Source organism: Trichomonascus vanleenenianus (genome assembly GCF_965637985.1).
Source record: "Trichomonascus vanleenenianus strain CLIB 3782 genome assembly, contig: TRVA0_057S, whole genome shotgun sequence".
NCBI lineage: Eukaryota > Fungi > Ascomycota > Dipodascomycetes > Dipodascales > Trichomonascaceae > Blastobotrys > Blastobotrys vanleenenianus.
The window spans coordinates 1-18,414 of record NW_027481830.1 but is presented as its reverse complement, the minus strand read 5'-3'; the positions used below and the strand labels follow the sequence as shown (position 1 = coordinate 18,414).

Sequence of the window (18,414 nt, the reverse complement as noted above, 5' to 3'; positions counted from 1 at the left end):
CCACACCATTGATGAATGTCGCTTTATTTCCACCTATCTACAATAACCGGCCTGTGTAACGTTAAGCCCTGATGTACCAGGGTGTAGTGTCCCAACGGAGACAACCAGTCAGTGACAGCACACACGACCAGGGGAGAGAGACACAGACGGGGAGGAGGATGACGAAGACGAGGTTTACGCTGACAAATATATTCATCGCAGCGACCTGCCTCAAGGTGCTGCTCTTTGTTGCGTACCATTCGACAGATTTCGAGGTGCACCGGAACTGGCTGGCCATCACCTATAATCTCCCGGTCCGGGAATGGTACGTTGAGAAAACGTCGCAGTGGACGCTCGACTACCCGCCCTTTTTCGCATGGTTCGAATGGATACTGGCTCAATTGGCCCCGCAGGCAGTCAGGCTTGATGGAGCGCTCGATATCGTCGAGCAGGGCCAGTATGGATGGCCCACCGTTGCCTACCAGAGGACTACGGTCATTGTCACCGAGATAGTCCTATTCCTTGCACTTCAGTGGTACATTGACAATGCTGACAAAGAGGACAAGTACGACGAATTGCGGCGGTTCGCTGTCGCTGGATCTATAGTCCTCTCCCCGGGGTTGCTGATTATCGACCACATTCACTTCCAGTACAACGGGTTCATGTATGGAATCATGATCTACTCGATTATCGCGGCCCAGCAGGGCCGGCTACTGCTTTCCGGGGCTCTTTTTGCCATCCTGTTGTGCTTCAAGCATATTTACCTCTATCTAGCCCCGGCGTACTTTGTGTATTTGCTGCGGGCCTACATTCTGCCTGGGTACCGGCTGAACTTCGTCAATGGCATCAAATTGGGCAGTGTTGTAGTCGGCGTATTCGCCGTGGCGTTCGCGCCGTTTGTGTACTATGGCGAGATGCCTAACTTGCTCGAGAGACTCTTCCCGTTCTCGCGAGGGTTGACCCACGCCTACTGGGCGCCCAACGTGTGGGCGTTCTATTCGTTCGTAGACCGGGTGCTTGGCTACGTGTATAATACGTCGGTAGCCAGCGCCACGCGAGGCATTGTCGGGGATGTGTCGTTTGCTGTACTGCCTGATATCGCGCCTCGAACGACGTTCGTGCTCACCGTATTCTACCAGCTGCTGGCACTGGGCCCGCTCTTCCTATGGCCCAACATTGACCGGTTCCTGGCGAGCCTGACGCTATGCGGGTACGCCAGCTTCTTGTTTGGCTGGCATGTCCACGAGAAGGCCATCCTGCTGGTCATCTTCCCCATGTCGTTCCTCGCGCTGAAAGACCGGCGCATTTTGCAGTGCTTTATCCCGCTGGCGGTCGCCGGCTATATCTCGCTGTTCCCGCTTATCTTCACGTCGGGCGAGGCGCTGCTCAAGAGCCTATATACGTTTGTGTGGTTCGTCATGTTCCTGCAGTCATTCAACACGCTGGTGCGCGTCAGCTCCGCCGCCAAGCGCCGCATTTTCCTGCTTGACCGCGCCGTCATGTTCTATCTGTTTGGTTTCGTGCCGCTGCTGATCGGAGTCAATCTCATTGACCGCCTCCTGCCTCGATTCGAGTTCCTCCAGCTCATGATGATGAGTGTCTACTGCAGCATTGGCGTCATTGGCTCCTGGGCCGGCTTCTCCTGGCTGTACTTCTTCGACGACGTGCTTTGGTAGCCCCGCCAGCTCGAGGGCTGGCCCTCGGCTATTAATCATATCCTCGTTAACCCCCAAACCCCCCTGGGGCTCCGCTACGCGGAGAGATTGTTAGAAAACTAATAGATCACGTAATATTTGTTAATCTTATTAATATACGCAGCTCAACCGGAAGCTAATCAACAATTGGGGGGACCAGTCCCCCCAAACCCCCCTTGGGCTCCGCTACGCGGAGGAATTATCAACAATTCCGGTAATAAATCATCAATCTACTAACGTTAGCTCTCTTTCATAAGCTTTTGCAGTTGGAAACTACTCGTAATCAATTGGATCAGCCTTCAAAGTGGAGAGATTGTTCATTATAACGCACCAGGATTATCATTACTAATGTAGTGGTGCTAGAATCCATTCCTAATCTATAATCCCGGATTAACAAGCAAACAAAACCCAAGTAATAGATCAGCTAGTCAAGTCTAAGACCGTCGCTGTAAGCATTGCTCACAATAGGACTCTAACCAAATGGAATATTGTCAAGTCCAATTGGCCCAAACTACAGTACAAATTCAATTGGGCCAAAACTACCGTTAATAGACTATTGTGAACTTACGGACCTAAGCTAAGAGACTATTGTTAAAAAGCCCAACCGAGGACCCAAACCACCATCATATTGTCAATCCAATTGAGGTCCCGAAGACTAACAAAATTAGTTCAAAGACAATGAAAAAAAGATCATGATATGCGAAATTAATACAACAGGGATAAATCATTAATAAATAAAACCAATATGGGTTAAATAGCACAGAACCACCATTTGTCCTTCAGAGAGAGAAAGAGGATGAAGGTGACTCACGAACGACACACTGGACAGAACCACTTGCCTTTGGGCGCAGACTTCAAGTTCAAACACTCCATATGGTACCACTCGTTCGGACAGTTTTCATTATCGCACCCAATCATCTGCCCGTGCGACACCTCGCCGCAGAAACAGTACGTCGGCTCCTGGGTCTTCCGTCTAGCCTTGCGCGGCATGCGAACCATCTCGTACTCCTTCAGCTTGTTTATCCGCACCGCCACCTTGTTATAGAAATAGTCTACCAGATCATACGCGTAGTTCGCTTCCTCAACCGTGTTGAGCCGCACCAAAACCATCTGCTCCAACTGCGACGCGACTTTTCCCAAATTTTCCTCCGCCACATGCTCTCCCTCACCCAACACACCATCCAGCTCCTCCCTCACATCCTCATATTTCAAATCCAGCTCTCCAATAAGCTTCAGCGACCGCCTCACGTCCGCCAGCAGATCCTCCATTGGGTATGTCCAGAGCATCGGTCTTCGGCATAACCTCCCAACCCGATATCACCACCAAACCCTCCGCGTAGCGGAGCCCACAGGGGGGTTTGGGGGGACTGGTCCCCCCAATTAACAACTCCCCAGAACCTTTTAGCTAGTCAATTGAACTCTTGGGGGCCAGTCCCCAAACCCCCGTAGCTCCGCTGCGCGGAGGATCTTTACCTTAGCACAGACCCTCCGCGTAGCGGAGCCCACAGGGGGGTTTGGGGGGACTGGTCCCCCCATTTGACAACCCCTAGAGCCCTAGAGCCCCCAGCTAGTCAATTGAACTCTTGGAGGCCAGCCCCCAAACCCCCGTAGCTCCGCTTCGCGGAGGATTACCTAAGCATGTGCAGGGGCATTACGTAACAGGCTGGGATTACTAAGCTGTGGAGGGAGGTGTTACGTAATGGGCTAACCCCCCTCCGCGCAGCGGAGCCACGGGGGTTTGGGGGCTGGCCCCTAAAGAGTTCAATTCGACACGAAAGTAGCCCCCAATTGAGCCTTCGGGGAGTCCTCAGTGGACCAGGTTTCTCCGGGGATGCGGACGGTTACATAAGCAAGTGGGAGAACGGTTACATAATGGGGTGAATTTTTCAAATTGGCGCGCGGTGATTGGCCCGGGGGAAGGACCATCGCATTGGGAGGGAACGGCGTAGGACAGGCGGCCCAATAAGCGGCCGCGGTTTTTTCGGTTTTTCTGCACATTTTTCCCCTTCCCACAACCCAACTCGCGAGTTCGAGGAGACATTCGAAGGATAGAGACCATGTGGAGGTTTTCGGTAGGTAGCACCCATTAATGGAGTGAACCATTACAGGAATTGAGGCTAACCGGAGCGAAATAGAGCTTGAGACAGACTTCCCGTCTAACGAAGCACGCAGTGGCCGCGACGGTTGCGACGGCAGGCATTGGTGCTTACCTTTATGCTACTCCGGCCCATGCCATGACCGAGGCTGAGCACGGTCTGCACGCTCCGCACTATGGCTGGTCGCACAACGGCCTACTCTCGACGTTCGACCACCAGTCGATCCGACGAGGGTACCAGGTGTACCGAGAGGTGTGTGCGACATGCCACTCGCTCAATCTAGTTGCATGGCGAACGATGGTGGGTGTATCCCACACCGCCGATGAGGTGCGGGAGATGGCCGCCGAGTTTGAGTACGATGATGAGCCGGATGATGATGGAAACCCACGAAAGCGAACCGGTAAGCTCGCCGACTACATGCCGGCTCCATACGAGAACGAGCAGGCTGCGCGAGCTGCTAACCAGGGTGCTCTCCCACCGGATTTGTCGCTGGTTGTCAAGGCCCGACACGGTGGTTGCGACTACATTTTCTCTCTGCTTACTGGTTACCCGGAGGAGGCTCCAGCCGGTGTTTCGCTGCCACCAGGCCTTAACTACAACCCGTACTTCCCAGGTGGTGGTATTGCCATGGCTCGAGTGCTGTTTGACGGTCTTGTCGAGTACGAGGACGGCACTCCGGCCACTACTTCCCAGATGGCCAAGGACGTGACCACTTTCTTGAACTGGGCCGCCGAGCCAGAGCATGACGACCGAAAGCGGGCCGGTATGAAGGTCATCTTCACCCTGTCGCTGCTCTGGGCGCTTTCCGTCTGGGTCAAGCGATGGAAGTGGGCCTCCATCAAGAATAGAAAGATCGTCTACCGACCACCACCAAAGAACTAAACCGCTCCAAAAACCCTAACTGCTTGTGTAATATCAAATTCAAAATCATTCTCGCACCCGCCTTTTATCAATTAGTCTCCCCCAATTAACACCATCTAGCGCCTCTCGCCGTTTAATTGAATTTGGGGGCCAGCCCCCAAACCCCCGTAGCTCCGCTTCGCGGAGGGCCCTCAATTGACACCATTCAGTCTCTCTAGCTGGTCAATTGAACTTGGGGGCCAGCCCCCAAACCCCCGTGGCTCCGCTTTGCGGAGGGTTAGTGGTGAGCTCATTCATTCTTCACCAGGAGGTGGTATTAATTGCTGGAGTCAAAAGGCAGAACAACTATGACTTCTTTTTTTTTCTAACCGTATGGTTTGGGTCCCGGGGTTTCCTATGTAGGCTGTAAGGTATTTAACCCTAATGGTAGGTCATTAGTTGATGTTCATAGTTGATAGGACATGTACCAATAATTCTGTATTCAGCTGGATGGTTATTTATCGAAGTACCGGTAAGCGATTAGCGTTAACTTTCATGTCTTTTACACTGAAATATCAACGTTGTGATGTAGGTTCCACAATTTGTAGAACTGGGCCAATTCTGAGAATTATAGCCCGTTATAGAACTACCTCCTACGGAGAGTACCAGCGACTGAGCTAATTCATGATTTACCGACTAAAACGGACCAATCATGTTTACAGATATTTCATTCATCAATTCATTTACTATGTACGGCTTTTTGTATACAGGTAACACTGTCTTAGAGGTTTGCCAAGATACGATATGCATAATCAGTTGAAAGCTCCAGGAGTACTGTGCAAATGAACTATCCGAGCCGAGGTACCCTCATCAATAACTAGTTACTCTAAGTTGGAATTTTCCATTATCTGCTATGATTCTATGGGCGGTTGAATTGTGGTCAGTGAACCTGGATAATGATTCTTCGTTAGCGTTACTCCTAATTGAACCGATCAGTGAGACCCTGCCTTCATTCGTATTATGAGCTTAGATTAGATCGCCCGAGCTACGAGAGCTTGGGGGCTGGCCCCAAGTGTCTATCCTACACAATTGTACCAATTCATGAAGCTAACACCCTCCGCGAAGCGGAGCCACGGGGGTTTGGGGGCTGGCCCCCAAAAGTCTGTCCAAACGGGCGGGTCAACTATGGGGCCCCAGACCCCATAGTTGGGGGGGGGGGGGAACCCCCAAACCCCCCAGTGGTTCGTTATAGGACAGAAAGGCAATTAAATTTTAAAGATCATTCCTACATTGTACGGTTGACTCCTCTGATAACTCAATATGTATTAGTAGTGGACGGTTATTACAACTTAGCAGCACTCAACTGAGCAGACATCTCTCGTCGACCCAGCTGGTTCAAGTGAACCTCATCAGGACCGTCGGCAATTCGCAGAGTTCGGTTCCACGAATAAAGCCGAGCCAGCGGAGTGTCCTGCGAGACACCCTCAGCACCAAACGACTGGATGGCCCGGTCGCACACTCTCAAGCACACATTTGGACACTCGATCTTGGCCTTGGCAATATCAACTAAAGCGGCCTTGGGCCCACTGACGTCCATCTTGTGAGCCGCAGCCAGTACCAACAATCGGCCGGCGTCAATCTCAATTCGCGACTGTGCGATCCACTGCACAATGGTACCGTGGTCCTTAAGCTGCTTGCCAAAAGTGACTCGCTTCGGGTCGTTGACTCGTCGCACCATCCACCGCAGAGCCTCGCCAGCTCCGCCAATGGTTCGCATGCAGTGGTGGATTCGGCCCGGACCAAGTCGGCCCTGGATGATCTCGAAGCCTCGGCCCTCGCCAAGCACAATGCTCGAAACTGGCACTCGGACATTGGTGAAGGTCACCTCCATGTGGCCGTGTGGCGCATCGTCATAGCCAAACACCCGCATTGGTCGCACGATCTTGACGCCTGGCGTGTCCTTCTCCACAAGGAGAACCGACTGCTGCTTGTATGGGTCGCCCGAAGTGGAGGTTTTGCCCATGACGAGCAAAATCTTGCATCGTGGGTCGCCAGCACCGGAAGCCCACCACTTGGTACCGTTAAGCACGTAGTAGTCGCCATCCCGCACCATGCTCAGCTGGATGTTTTTCGCATCCGAAGAAGCGACACCCTTCTCGGTCATACAGAACGCAGATCGGATCTGGCCGTCAAGCAATGGTCGCAGCCACTTCTGCTTCTGCTCCTCGGTGCCGTACCGCGCAATGACCTCCATGTTACCGGTGTCTGGGGCGGCACAATTCGTAGCCTCGGACGCAATGTGGCATCGGCCCATCTGCTCGGCCATGAGACCGTACTCGAGGTTCGTGAACCCAGCACCCTCCGCGTAGTACGAGGGCAGGAACATGTTCCAGAGACCGATCTGCTTGGCCTTGACCTTGAGCTCTTCAACGACTGGAGGAATCTTCTTCCATCGGTCCGCGCCGAAGGACTCCAGCTGCTCTTCGTAGATCTTCTCAGCTGGCATGCATTCCTCCTCAATGAACTTGACCAACTTGGCGAGGGTCTCCTTGGCCCGTGGGGACACCTTGTCGGCGACTAGCTCTGGAATCAACGACATTTTAACTGTATAAGCGTAATAAACCTTGCTAGGATAGTGGCCAGATTTATATCGGCTGTTAAAATGCTGAAAGTGCGCAGAATTTATATCGCCTGTTCGAGTACTGAAAGTGTGGGGGATATGCCGGTCAAAGGTGGAGCCCCTCTACCGAGGCATCTCTCGGTATATTTTTCCCCATCTCCGGGTCGCACCCCTATAGTACTGCATGCGGGCTGCAGGTAAGGGACCGTACCAGGCCTCGTTTTACTCGGAAAGCGAGGGCCATGTCCCACATTTTTGGCTAGGAGTGGACTTCGTTTCCGCGGTACTGCTTGCTTGCCTTGGGGCCCAGGGTCTAGGGCCTCGGACCAGCCGTTTGACCCATCGAACCATTCATACATCGACCCATCTGGTCAGTTATAATCCAGATCTCTAATCCAACTATACATCTCGTCAGCCCATCTCTTTTAACAATTTATAGCTGTAATATAGCTAATAATAATAATTAATCGATTGAAATACCTTTCCCTTTCCACTAGCCCTTTCAAGATCAGGAATCTTTGGAAGGCGTGGAATACGAGGAAGGATTCGGGTCTCGGGCTCAGCCGTTCGAGCCATCCATACATCGATCCATCCATCCATCTCGTCAGCTAATCCATCTCTGGTTGACCAATTGAAAGCTATAATATAGCTAATAATTATTCAATTATAATAATTATCTCTTCCCACTAGATCAATGACTGTACAATGGCTAGCCTTTGAAAGGAATCCGTGGAAAACACGCACCAAATAAATCATACCGGTAGGAGGACAGTAGATAGCTAAGTCCCGGAACACGCTAGTGTGGTTGAAATAGTTCAGCCCTTGAAGGACGAGGACTAAATGTGCCAATAGTAAACATGGGACAACCTACAACCACCAAACGTTAGACTAAATACAACCGGTGAATGTTATTGTGTGCAACAATCTCAACAGGTTATGAGGAAGGCTATCAGGCTTGCCAATCCATCAGATCAATAACGATAAACCCTTGAAACACGAGGAATGCGAAATCAACAAGGAGTTCTCCCCTCGTATCCTGATGCCAAAATTGCGTCCGCGATAGACTTGAACTAAGCCAATCCGATAGAAATCGATTTGCTCGTTCGTTGCTGCTCCGATTCGTTATTCTCAAGATTCCGAAACCCTTTCTCTAGTTCATTGAAAGACAACAGTATGAATCTTCTCCTTTATCCCGGAAGAGTTATGAAAGGTTAAGCCCTGGAAAGACCTGGAATGCCTGGAAGCCCCGGAATACCAGGAAGACTGTCAGGCTTGGGCATCTCCCCAATATTGGCTCCGTTGGGTGCGTTAACTGCAGTAGTATTTGCAGAAGTAGCCACCACGGCCTCCTCGCTCTGATGGTACCGGTCTGCAAACGCTGTCTCGTCGCCCGGCCTGGCACGACACCAGAACCGCGTCATCTTGTCATTGGACCCTGAACACAAAATGTGTCCCAGCGGGTGGTACTGCAGCGACCAGATTGGATAGTCATGGGCATTCGGGATTTGAGCCACCGGCGTAAGACCCGTCGTGTTTTCCGGCAGGGCAGTATCAAGTAGGAAATGAGAAATTGTACCCTTGTGAGTGCCCGTAGTAATCAACGAAGAGTGGATGGGGTGCCAGGTCATGGCCGATACATCGGCATTGTGGCCTCGCAGAACCAGCATGTCTTTCATCATTCGCAGATCGAAAATTCTCCCCGTATTATCTCTTCCACACGAAGCAAGCAGCCTCTGGCCACCCGTCTTCTGGAATAGAGTCTTGCTTACAGTGTTCTTAAACCCGTGCAGCGTCGAGATAGCAGTGCCACTCCGTGGATCCCACAGCTTGACAAGATTGTCCTTGGACCCCGATACAATGAGCCCCAGAGTCGGATGCCAGTCGCAGCACTTTACGTCCCACCCGTGTCCTCTCAAGGTCGACTCCTCCAGAGCCTCATGGAAGTTCCAAATTTTTAACGTGCCGTCATCCGACGCGGTGACAAACCGCGTATCGTTCGGCGAGAAGGCAATGTCACGCACAACTTCACGATGTGCCTCGTGAATGTTGTTCACGTTGTTGAAGTTAGGCTGCCAGTACTTGATGGTTCCCTCCTGATCGCCCGAAACAAGCCACTCGTCGTTGTGAGAGTACTCCATGGCCCGAATCGCGTGCTCGTGGGCCTGCATGATCGTCTCGAAATTGAATGTCATGCCGTTCCATAGCGTAAATTCGCCGCTCATGCTGCCGGTCAGCAACCTTCTCCCTTCGGGCGTCCACCTCACGACGAGCACCGGGTGCTTGATCTTGTTAATCGACGTGTGGATGAACTTTGTCGCCAAAGACGTGATGGGGTCTTGCTTGTAGGCTGTCGGAGGCAGCAGATCGATGATGTACGATGCCTCAGCGCGGATCTTACGCGGATCAAGCGGCTTCTTCTGGATACGTTCGATAACAACTCTGGAGAAGGTGTTGCCGTGGTCCACGGTTCGTCGGTGGCCCTGCTTCTTCTGGACTTCTTCATCCATCGTTTATTTAAGCCCTTTTGGTCTATTCCTATCACGTTTCGTTAGTGAAATTGCTTTCCAATGGATTTTTAACTTACGATAGCTCTGTAGTCGTCGTCTTATATGGTGAGGGTTGAAATTCGCGGTGTTCGGAGCTGATATTAGTTAACTTGATTATGAAATTTTACTTAACCACGTTATTGGTTACTGGACGCTGCCAGTAATCGCGCATAGATTGCAGTTACATAAAGAACTAGTTATGGAATGTATGTTTTTCTATGGCATGTTCCTTCAATTGTTTAGTCGTGAATATCTTTATGGTAACCGATCAATCCTAAGAAGCCCATCAATAAACTAACTGTCAATTACCGGTACCAGTAGCTAAAAAAGGCTATAAAGTGCTTTTGTATCCCTGTAGGGCCATTGAAATTATTGGCACGTAGTGGAATTTCAACGACTAGTAATAATTAAAAGGTATTTTGCTTTAATTATACATTATTCGCAGCCGGTTCCCGCCAATTGATCTTCGCCGCATAATGTGCGGCTCAGGTACCACATATACCGCACTATCATACTGCTAATTACTTAGCGGCAAACTCACTACCCACCTCGCCGTTGAGTCGTCAACGATACGAAGCAGCGAGATAGACTGCGTGAAAATTTCGAGCCCAACACGAATCGATACATAAAGCAAGCTCGGGATGTTCAAAAAGTAGGCAAAACACCAGAGAATGAGAAAAGGAGTATATGAAGAGGCTAACAAAAAAAATAGATTCACGAAAGAGGAGATCCATTCGCGAGCGAACATCAAGAGCTCTGTGCAGCGGTCGCTGCGAGCCAAGCTGCTGGCTCAATTCCCAGACCTCGAGCCGGTAATTGACGACGTGGTGCCCAAGAAGTCGCAGTTGGTGCAGGTAAAATGCGCGAATAGAATGTCCCTGTATGGAGTCAATGGGGAGGTCATCTTCACCCAGCATTTTGACGAGGACCTCGTTCCAACTCTTAGACTCGTACACAAGTACCCAGATCGGTTCCCCAGTATTAGAGTAGACCGTGGTGCCATTAAGTTTATTCTCTCTGGCGCCAATATTATGTGCCCGGGCCTCACATCCAAGGGCGGTAAGATTCCAGACGCTCCAGGGTACGAAAAGGATCAGATCGTGGCCATCTACGCAGAGGGCAAGGAACATGCTCTGGCAGTCGGTGTCCTCACCATGTCTACTGAGGAAATTAAGAGCGTGAACAAGGGCATTGGTGTCAATCTGATGATGTACCTGGGCGATGGGTTGTGGTCCTTGACTGATGTATAACTTATTCATAACTGTATTTTATCATATGAAGAATTTTGATTGCATTGTGTATAACGGGTCGCAAGTTACAATTGCAATCATCTTCACTCGAAATGCAACAAAGATCGAAAGGTTCAGGTTGAAAAAGTGGTTACGGTGCAACTGACACGGAAATCGGATAAGATATATCGTAGTCCCCAATTACACGATATGGGTTTAGCTGTTCACCGTTGATAAACAGCGAAAGCTGTAAAGGATTTGTGCCCTCTTCCAAGAATTTTCGAGTGACTAACGCCCGTAGCTTTTGGACAGTGGCAGATTTTAAAGTCCTCAGCTGCTCATTCTTGCCTCCAATTTCAAGTTTAACCGCGATAACTCTGGACAGAATATTATCTCTGTCTTCGGCATATTCCAGAGGTTCCCCGTGCAATTTACACAGCTCTATCCATCGCGGAGAGCTCGTATCAAACTGGAACTCTCTCTTGGCAACTTTAGACATAAAGTAAAGTTCCGCGTCAAGACGCTCCTGAGGAGTGATTCCAATGCCATTGAGCACAGAGATACTTTTAAGAATTGCAATTGTAAGTACAAATGCATCTTCGTTATTGTCAAAAAACTCGTTCCCGTTAATCCGCAATTCAGAAAGTACCGGAGTTATCCCGCTCAGCACGAAAACACTCGCCCACCCCTGTATTTTATTGTAGCCCACATTCAGCGTCACCGTAGATTCTAGTCGAGCATCCTCTGAAATATCTTCAATGTTGTTATGCGAGAGATTCAACGTCTCTATGCTGGCGCCCTCAGGTATTTTATCCAGCTCGTTAAAGGATAAATCAACCTCCTTGACATTCTTCCATCGCAAAATATCTACTCTATCAAGATAATTGCTTGGAATCGTCAAAAATTGGACGGCCGGGAACATTTCAGCAAGCGAGTTCACTTCCTCTGGCGAGATTAGCGTCGAAGCCATGGAAAGTGACGTGACTTGTGCAAACCGTAGTGTAGAATTAATGCTTCTGAATCTGTTTCCGTTGAGAATCAATCGCTTGAGATTTTTAAGACCGCTGCAAATAGAGTAGACAGATTCGAAATCGCAAATCAGGTTAAACCCTATATCCAGCGTCTCCGTCTCCGCCAAGTCGACCTGGTCACCAATTCCAACGCAGCATCGTGATACCGAGACCATCGGAAGCTTGTCGAGTTGTTTCTGAACAGCATGTATCTTGGACATTCCCACATTTTCAATCGTTTTTGACTTCGACACGCGAATCTCAATCTCCTCAGCTTCAAAAACATATTTTTCCGAAAGCGCTTCGCTGAATGTTTTGAGTCCATCAGCCCTTTTACTGGATTTCACGAACGATCCAGCGCCAGGAACTTTTGTCTGGAAGTATTCTATTCCGTCGAGAGATCCGCTATGTTTGCCCCGGCTTGGGTTATCCCATTCTACACCGTAACCAATAATGTCACCCCACTGAGGTAGCTTGCCAATATAACGCACAGTGCATAATTCGTTATTGAATGACAACCTCGTTCCAACCGTTACCCCTGCCGTCATATCCCTGTGTGGAGTTGTAAGTTTCCCATGGTCGGTAGAATCACTCCGTTTGCAACGGCCGCGCACGGCTGTACACCAGATGTGGAATGGATAGCGATTTCATCAGTATTTTTGGGTGGATTTTGAACGAAGGGTCTGAAAATCAAATACAGCCAGCGACTGTACGTTGCGCAGATTTATCATACGGAATAGTAGGGGTTGATACCCGAGGAGATTCCATCACAGACGCATGCATGTGTGAAATATTTATTGTTGATACTACCATGTAAATACCCCTAAACTTGCAAGCTCGATATCGATTGATCGAACTGTGCCATAGTTCGAACATCGTGGACGGAACCCCAGCTCCATTTAGACTGTGCTGTCCTGCAAGTCACAGACCGTTTCGTGTTTGCCCTTCATAAGCAATCGACGTTGACTATCCGTAATTAGCTTGATCTATCGAAAATATAATCAATAATCCTGACTCACCTTATAACTTCTTTCTGAATCATCTTTTTGAAGATATCAATGAGCTTGGATCTGCCTTCCACTCTATCTTCCAGGAAATTGTACTCCGACGCCAAACAATTCTCGAAATACTGAAAGTTCACATGCTCCAGAGGTTCATTAGGTCGGTAACGGTGTATCGCTGCCAGTGTGCAGAGAACAACAACCTCTATTTTTCGCACAATGAGGGAGAAAGCAAACCTGTCAATGAACGACTGTAATGGATAGAGTCCCAACTCCGAAGCGTGATCAAGGTATTTCCTTTCGAGAGGCTTGCTAACATCGAATAGCACAGGATCCCATGCTTGAACAAATGTAAAAAGATGCCGTAAAGCAATAGGATTATCTGGTATTACATTTCGAGGCATTTGCCAGGATACTTGTTGAAAAACTTAAAGGAAACAACAATTTTTTTAAAGACGGGTAATGCCCCCCCATTTTATAAAGGATGACCTAAGAAGAGATGATTTCTCCACCGCAGCCAGTTTCAAAGATGATTTTCCAGGCGTCCAAAACGGCCATAACCCGTTGACTGAGGAAAGTGAATCAGACCTTTGATAAGCCAAAAAAACGGCTCTAATTGGGGCAGTCAGTGTCGATTCAAAAGACGCTCTGAAATACCCCGCTATATCTGTGAGACATAAAATGCTTCGGACGCTTCCGATGTTCCATGCATAGAAATGAAATGGGGATCACACATCATATTAGAGTACGGAAATTTTATCTTCAAGTAGCCCTAATTTCGTCAATATCTCGAAGTTTTTACTCATATGATTGTGTTAATACGTGCTAAATATACCTTTTAACCAGAGGAGTCGGCTCCATCTCCCGAGACTGGGAACCTAATTTGTATAAAGCCGGTAAGTATACCGTGATACTACCGTGATATCTATCGCGATAAAAACTAACTTTTGCCAGCTTTAACATTTAAATAATCCACTACATACTACACTGTTAAAATTTTACTTTCAGTTGCTTAAGTGTTTCGGTATGTTTCCATTTATAATGCTAGTTGAATATCGGCAGTTACTGACAGAAAGCAGCTCGAAATGACTAGGTAGAGATCGCATGGAGAGCTTACTTTTCGCCATTTTGACCCCGGAAGAAGCGTTAAAAAGAAGAAATCACAAAGAAATTCTGTTCGCGCAGCGTATGAATCCTCTTTCGGGATTGATGAAGGACCAGGCATAGAGAACAGAGGGCCAGACCTAGAGAACGCCGAGTCTATTGAATGTGGATTACGTATTCTGCCAGAAGTAGGGGAAGTCGCTCGTACTCACATACCACTTAGCCCTGTCATATCCCGTCGTCCTGCTCTTGTCCCGGTTTCGCCTTCCAAACAAAATAGGGGTCAACTACCAGGCCCTATTACCCCAACTACGCAACAAAAAGAACCTATTACACCAATTTCGGCATGTGCCTCCTCCATGTCAGTTCTAGTACTAGATGGAAATACTGCGCCTACTACGCCTGCTAGGCGCCCAGACCGTCCAAGGCATGGCAAACTGTGGAACTATTTGCCTTACAAGGAAAATGATCAGATTGGCCGTATGTACGCTCAAGCGATTGACAAATCGGAGTCTTCCAACCACGAGCAGGATGGCTTTAATAACCACCACTTTGGAAACAACCTTTCGCGCAAACATCAGCAAGAGCTAGAGAAGATTGCTTTCAACACCTTAGATGAAGATATCGGGCGATACGTCTATGAAGTCTTTCATGAGAGCATGTGGAGGGTGATTCCAGATGACGAAGATATTTCAGATGAACAACTCCTAGAGATGGTAACCAAGGAGATTGCTGACACTAAAAAGTATTATGGGCGCGATCCGAAAATTATGTCACAGTTAAAGGGTACCGTGCTCTTTGGACAGGATATTTCACAGATCATTAAGGACATTGAAAATGGTATCACGGAAGGATTGGAGTCTCCAATTGTGCCGGCTGACCGTTATGAATATGCCAAGGACTTTGCAGCAAGCTTTGTCAAGTTGCTGTCAGCATTTTCGGATTTGAACACTAAGTTGAGGACTATTGCGACTCACCATAGTTGCAATAGTTTTATATCTTCTGTGCTCAGAAGCTTATCGGCAAACGGAGACAAATCGTTCGTCCATAACGGGATACTTAAGGATCTTGCCGCGGTCATCAACGGCGATGAAAACTTGAGAAGGGAAGACTATATGGCCCCTCTTCCCTTTAACTTCTCTCTCAGAGTTACTGATGCCGAGTTGCCAGAGGATAGTATTGATGACGAGCTCTGCTCTGCGAGATTAGACGAGGCACAAGAAGTTGACGAAAAAACTTCTGCGCCGGTCGCAGACGTCTGCGAGGCTGTATCTTTGGATGCGAGCGAAGAAGATGAACTGACCGTTGATGTTGAATAACACTTTAATCCAATAGGGGGAGGATAGGACACGGTTAGAAATTTGTTAGTCGAGTAGAGAAAAGAGCAACCGAGCACTACGTGCGTGCTAGAATTGGCGGGCATGGAGGATTCTCCTTGGAAATCAGTGAGCAATTCATAAGGAAGATAAAGAAATTTTATCCCGACAGGAAGAAGGTGTCGGCCAAAGCAGCACTTCTCCGCTTACAGAAATTGTTTGAAAGGAGGCACGTACTCATAATAAAGAGGCAGAAACTTAAAAGGAAATAATTGCTATGCCGTATAATATTGTGAGAATGGTTGTATGGCATTCATAGGGCAATGTAAGAATGCCAAAGAATCTGAAGTTTGCGAACATCCGAACGACCACAAGTTTTGGTGCCTCAACATATCTCCTAGGGAATGGATCAGAGGGGCTTTCGAAGATAAAGTGACAGCAAAAAGCATGCTACGAAATCGAGAGAGGGGGATGTGGCACGCGACTATAATAGCCTACGTACCCATCTGGCGGACTTTTGAGATTCCGAAGGATTTCGCAAGTTGAAAATGTTGCTCATTTGATGCAAGTACCGGTAAGGGCCGTCTCGCAAAATATCCTTGTTGTACTTGCGAGTCTGACCGTCAGAGTGGCACACTGTACGACGATAAGTCCAACTCTGATCGCAAATATGAAGAGGGTTCCAAACCGAAACCGACACATATTAGAGGGCACGATGACTTCCTTGGCATATTGAAAGAGCATGAACGATTGTACAACGACGAAAAGGTCACTCACTCTCACTTAGTTGAATACCAAAAGAGTCATATGGGATTCGAGGATCAAGCATATTTTTCCGAAACTTGGGTCAATTGAACTGCCATGGAGTTTAGTGCCTGATGCATTGCATATAATTCATGTGAATATTGCAAAGTCCATGCCTGGCTTGCTGAGAGAGGAAGACAAATGCAAGTTGAATGTCAAGGGCAGAGTCTCAATTCAATTTTACGAGGGTCAATACTTATCTAAAAATAACCTTGGCGGTAAAGTTTCCGTGGAGTTTCGTTAGACACGGACTAGAAGGAAATACTAAGTCTATTGCGCGGAAGCGACTGCTAATTCTGATTCATACTCTCAGGGACGCGCTGTCTTCTTACGTTTCTACCAAGTTTGCTCGTACGAAGGATGAGTGCAACGCGGTTTTTGGAGTTCCTACTTGAGTTCACAGAAATATATGCAATATTAATATCAAATTACCAGTACACCAGGGTGTTAGAATTGGCCAACTCAGTATACGCTTGAACGTTTACAAAAATGTTACACTTTGGCGGGAGCTAGCGGATATTTTTCACCATACTAACTTTTCTATTTTTTTTTGGAATATTTTCATTTACTACACTGAAATACAATAATAATAAACTAATATCACAAAAAATGGTGCCAGTTCTCACAGTTCTGTAGGTTCCTTTGCTGTTGTTCTCTCGTCATGATTCATCCATCCTTCTACCATCCGCTTGAAATCATGTAAGTGCAAGTCGTGTGTCCGACCCAGAAGACGCTGTAGGAACTGTTCCATCGCGTCCTGATGTTCGCCGGGAGGTGTGGCGATATGATAGCGGAAAGCGCGATGGAATATGTCCAATGCGTAGATAACCTTTGCGGCTCGCATTCCGTCCTCTGGTCGGCTAATGAGTACCCCCACTGTTTGGTCAATTGTTATTGGGTCGCTCCACATTGTACTAGCATACGACCAGAGTCGTAAAGCTATTGGACAATTAAGATATCGGTGGCCAATTCTGTCTGCATGTGATCGGCAAAGGGCACAATTTGTTGACAAATAAATCATGTTGTACCCTGCGATTTCAGTGGATTGCAAACTCCATAACAGAAGATGGCATGAAGCAGGAAGAGGTGAAGTACTCCTGTGATCGTTGGTTGCCGTCTCCGATATCGTTGTAGAATGGGCCATAAGGTTAACCAGGGTACATTTGAAGTGGCCTGTGGAGGGTTTCAGTGGGGGATAATAGGTCCAGTAAGCTTAGCTAGCGCTTTAGTAGTCCCAGTGAATGCTGAGGGATGCGCTGGGATCTTGAGTTCCTTCAAATAAATCTCGCCTTCTTGCTCAGGCCAGAACGTGTAGAAAGCCGGTGAAACGGGTGCCGTGCGGGCCTCAGTAAGACGCTGCCATTGTGTCCTTGCCTTCAATATGGAAAAATGCCAACCCAGTTTTGTTAGAATCTTGTTAGTGAAGATATTTTGGTTGAGGGTATGAAACACACTATATCGCTCGCCATGCATTTGTTTGATGATATTGAATTGAATGAGTGAGGAGGTATTGTTGAGTCCCATAAAGGAGGTATTCGCCGCGATGGATCTCTAATAATGATAATTAATATTGAGATTCGTTTAGCACTGACGTATGGCAGCATTTGGGTTTAATTCATGCTCAATTGAGCCGCGCGCGCGTCGATCGAGATCGCAAAAAAGAATTCCTGACTGTTGTTACGAATTCAATGGACGACACCGGAATCGAACCGGGGACCTCTCGCATGCTAAGCGAATGTGATAACCAACTACACCAGACGCCCAATTTGTTGAAAATTTTTTTTTTCGCTGCCTTAGTCAATCAGTCAAAAAGATGACTAATCGATGTATACATTGATTATTAATCTAATAGAGGTGGATTAGTAATATTTCGGCTTTTTTGTCGATAAATCGATAAATAAGACTAAATGTATTCAAATTACTTATCAGATGACTTCATTACCTGTTAGAAATCTAAGTACTATTGATTGGCATATAGGAAGAAGGTATTGGTGTAAATTCGTAGAATTGAGTGATTATCTGCAAATTTCGGCCCTCTGTACCTGTGTGTAAAACCGACATGCACAACGAAAAAGTGCAAAACAACGAAGAAACCCAAAAAGCAGCCGAAGACCCCCCGGAAGGGACCGGAAAGTCCCAGGAAAAGAATCTTCAGGCCGAGACGAACAATTTGAT

General features: G+C 48.0%; 9 protein-coding genes and 1 non-coding gene across 10 annotated transcripts; 4 read left to right on the top strand and 6 right to left on the bottom strand.

The window, feature by feature from the left end:
* Positions 1-158: 158 nt before the first annotated feature.
* ALG8 (dolichyl-P-Glc:Glc1Man(9)GlcNAc(2)-PP-dolichol alpha-1,3-glucosyltransferase) lies at positions 159-1,655 on the top strand (the record flags this gene model as incomplete). Its single annotated transcript, XM_076687398.1, has 1 exon — positions 159-1,655. The coding sequence occupies one exon, from the start codon at positions 159-161 to the stop codon at positions 1,653-1,655; it is 1,497 nt and encodes a 498-aa protein (XP_076538350.1).
* An 825-nt stretch (positions 1,656-2,480) lies between these two features.
* Positions 2,481-2,942, bottom strand: YNG1 (Yng1p; the record flags this gene model as incomplete). The annotated part of the gene is made up of 1 exon (XM_076687397.1): positions 2,481-2,942. The coding sequence occupies one exon, from the start codon at positions 2,940-2,942 to the stop codon at positions 2,481-2,483; it is 462 nt and encodes a 153-aa protein (XP_076538349.1).
* A 788-nt stretch (positions 2,943-3,730) lies between these two features.
* Positions 3,731-4,651, top strand: CYT1 (ubiquinol--cytochrome-c reductase catalytic subunit CYT1; the record flags this gene model as incomplete). The annotated part of the gene is made up of 2 exons (XM_076687396.1): positions 3,731-3,745; positions 3,809-4,651. The coding sequence occupies 2 exons, from the start codon at positions 3,731-3,733 to the stop codon at positions 4,649-4,651; spliced, it is 858 nt and encodes a 285-aa protein (XP_076538348.1).
* Positions 4,652-5,951: 1,300 nt separating this feature from the next.
* On the bottom strand, positions 5,952-7,208 carry TRVA0_057S00232 (uncharacterized protein; the record flags this gene model as incomplete). The annotated part of the gene is made up of 1 exon (XM_076687395.1): positions 5,952-7,208. The coding sequence occupies one exon, from the start codon at positions 7,206-7,208 to the stop codon at positions 5,952-5,954; it is 1,257 nt and encodes a 418-aa protein (XP_076538347.1).
* A 1,232-nt stretch (positions 7,209-8,440) lies between these two features.
* On the bottom strand, positions 8,441-9,832 carry PFS2 (cleavage polyadenylation factor subunit PFS2; the record flags this gene model as incomplete). Its single annotated transcript, XM_076687394.1, has 2 exons — positions 9,814-9,832; positions 8,441-9,764 (listed from the first exon to the last, which is right to left on the bottom strand). The coding sequence occupies exon 2, from the start codon at positions 9,734-9,736 to the stop codon at positions 8,441-8,443; it is 1,296 nt and encodes a 431-aa protein (XP_076538346.1). The 5' UTR covers positions 9,737-9,764; positions 9,814-9,832.
* Positions 9,833-10,416: 584 nt separating this feature from the next.
* TMA20 (translation machinery-associated protein 20) lies at positions 10,417-11,025 on the top strand (the record flags this gene model as incomplete). Its single annotated transcript, XM_076687393.1, has 2 exons — positions 10,417-10,427; positions 10,488-11,025. The coding sequence occupies 2 exons, from the start codon at positions 10,417-10,419 to the stop codon at positions 11,023-11,025; spliced, it is 549 nt and encodes a 182-aa protein (XP_076538345.1).
* A 130-nt stretch (positions 11,026-11,155) lies between these two features.
* Positions 11,156-12,562, bottom strand: PAC2 (Pac2p; the record flags this gene model as incomplete). Its single annotated transcript, XM_076687392.1, has 1 exon — positions 11,156-12,562. One exon carries the CDS (start codon positions 12,560-12,562, stop codon positions 11,156-11,158), a length of 1,407 nt encoding a protein of 468 aa, XP_076538344.1.
* A 1,232-nt stretch (positions 12,563-13,794) lies between these two features.
* TRVA0_057S00144 (uncharacterized protein) lies at positions 13,795-15,438 on the top strand (the record flags this gene model as incomplete). The annotated part of the gene is made up of 3 exons (XM_076687391.1): positions 13,795-13,911; positions 13,970-14,039; positions 14,095-15,438. Exon 3 carries the CDS (start codon positions 14,479-14,481, stop codon positions 15,436-15,438), a length of 960 nt encoding a protein of 319 aa, XP_076538343.1. The 5' UTR covers positions 13,795-13,911; positions 13,970-14,039; positions 14,095-14,478.
* A 1,423-nt stretch (positions 15,439-16,861) lies between these two features.
* Positions 16,862-17,383, bottom strand: TRVA0_057S00122 (uncharacterized protein; the record flags this gene model as incomplete). The annotated part of the gene is made up of 1 exon (XM_076687390.1): positions 16,862-17,383. One exon carries the CDS (start codon positions 17,381-17,383, stop codon positions 16,862-16,864), a length of 522 nt encoding a protein of 173 aa, XP_076538342.1.
* A 545-nt stretch (positions 17,384-17,928) lies between these two features.
* Positions 17,929-18,002, bottom strand: tRNA-Ala(AGC). The gene has a single exon. It is a non-coding gene; the product is annotated as a tRNA-Ala (tRNA).
* Between the last annotated feature and the right edge of the window lie 412 nt (positions 18,003-18,414).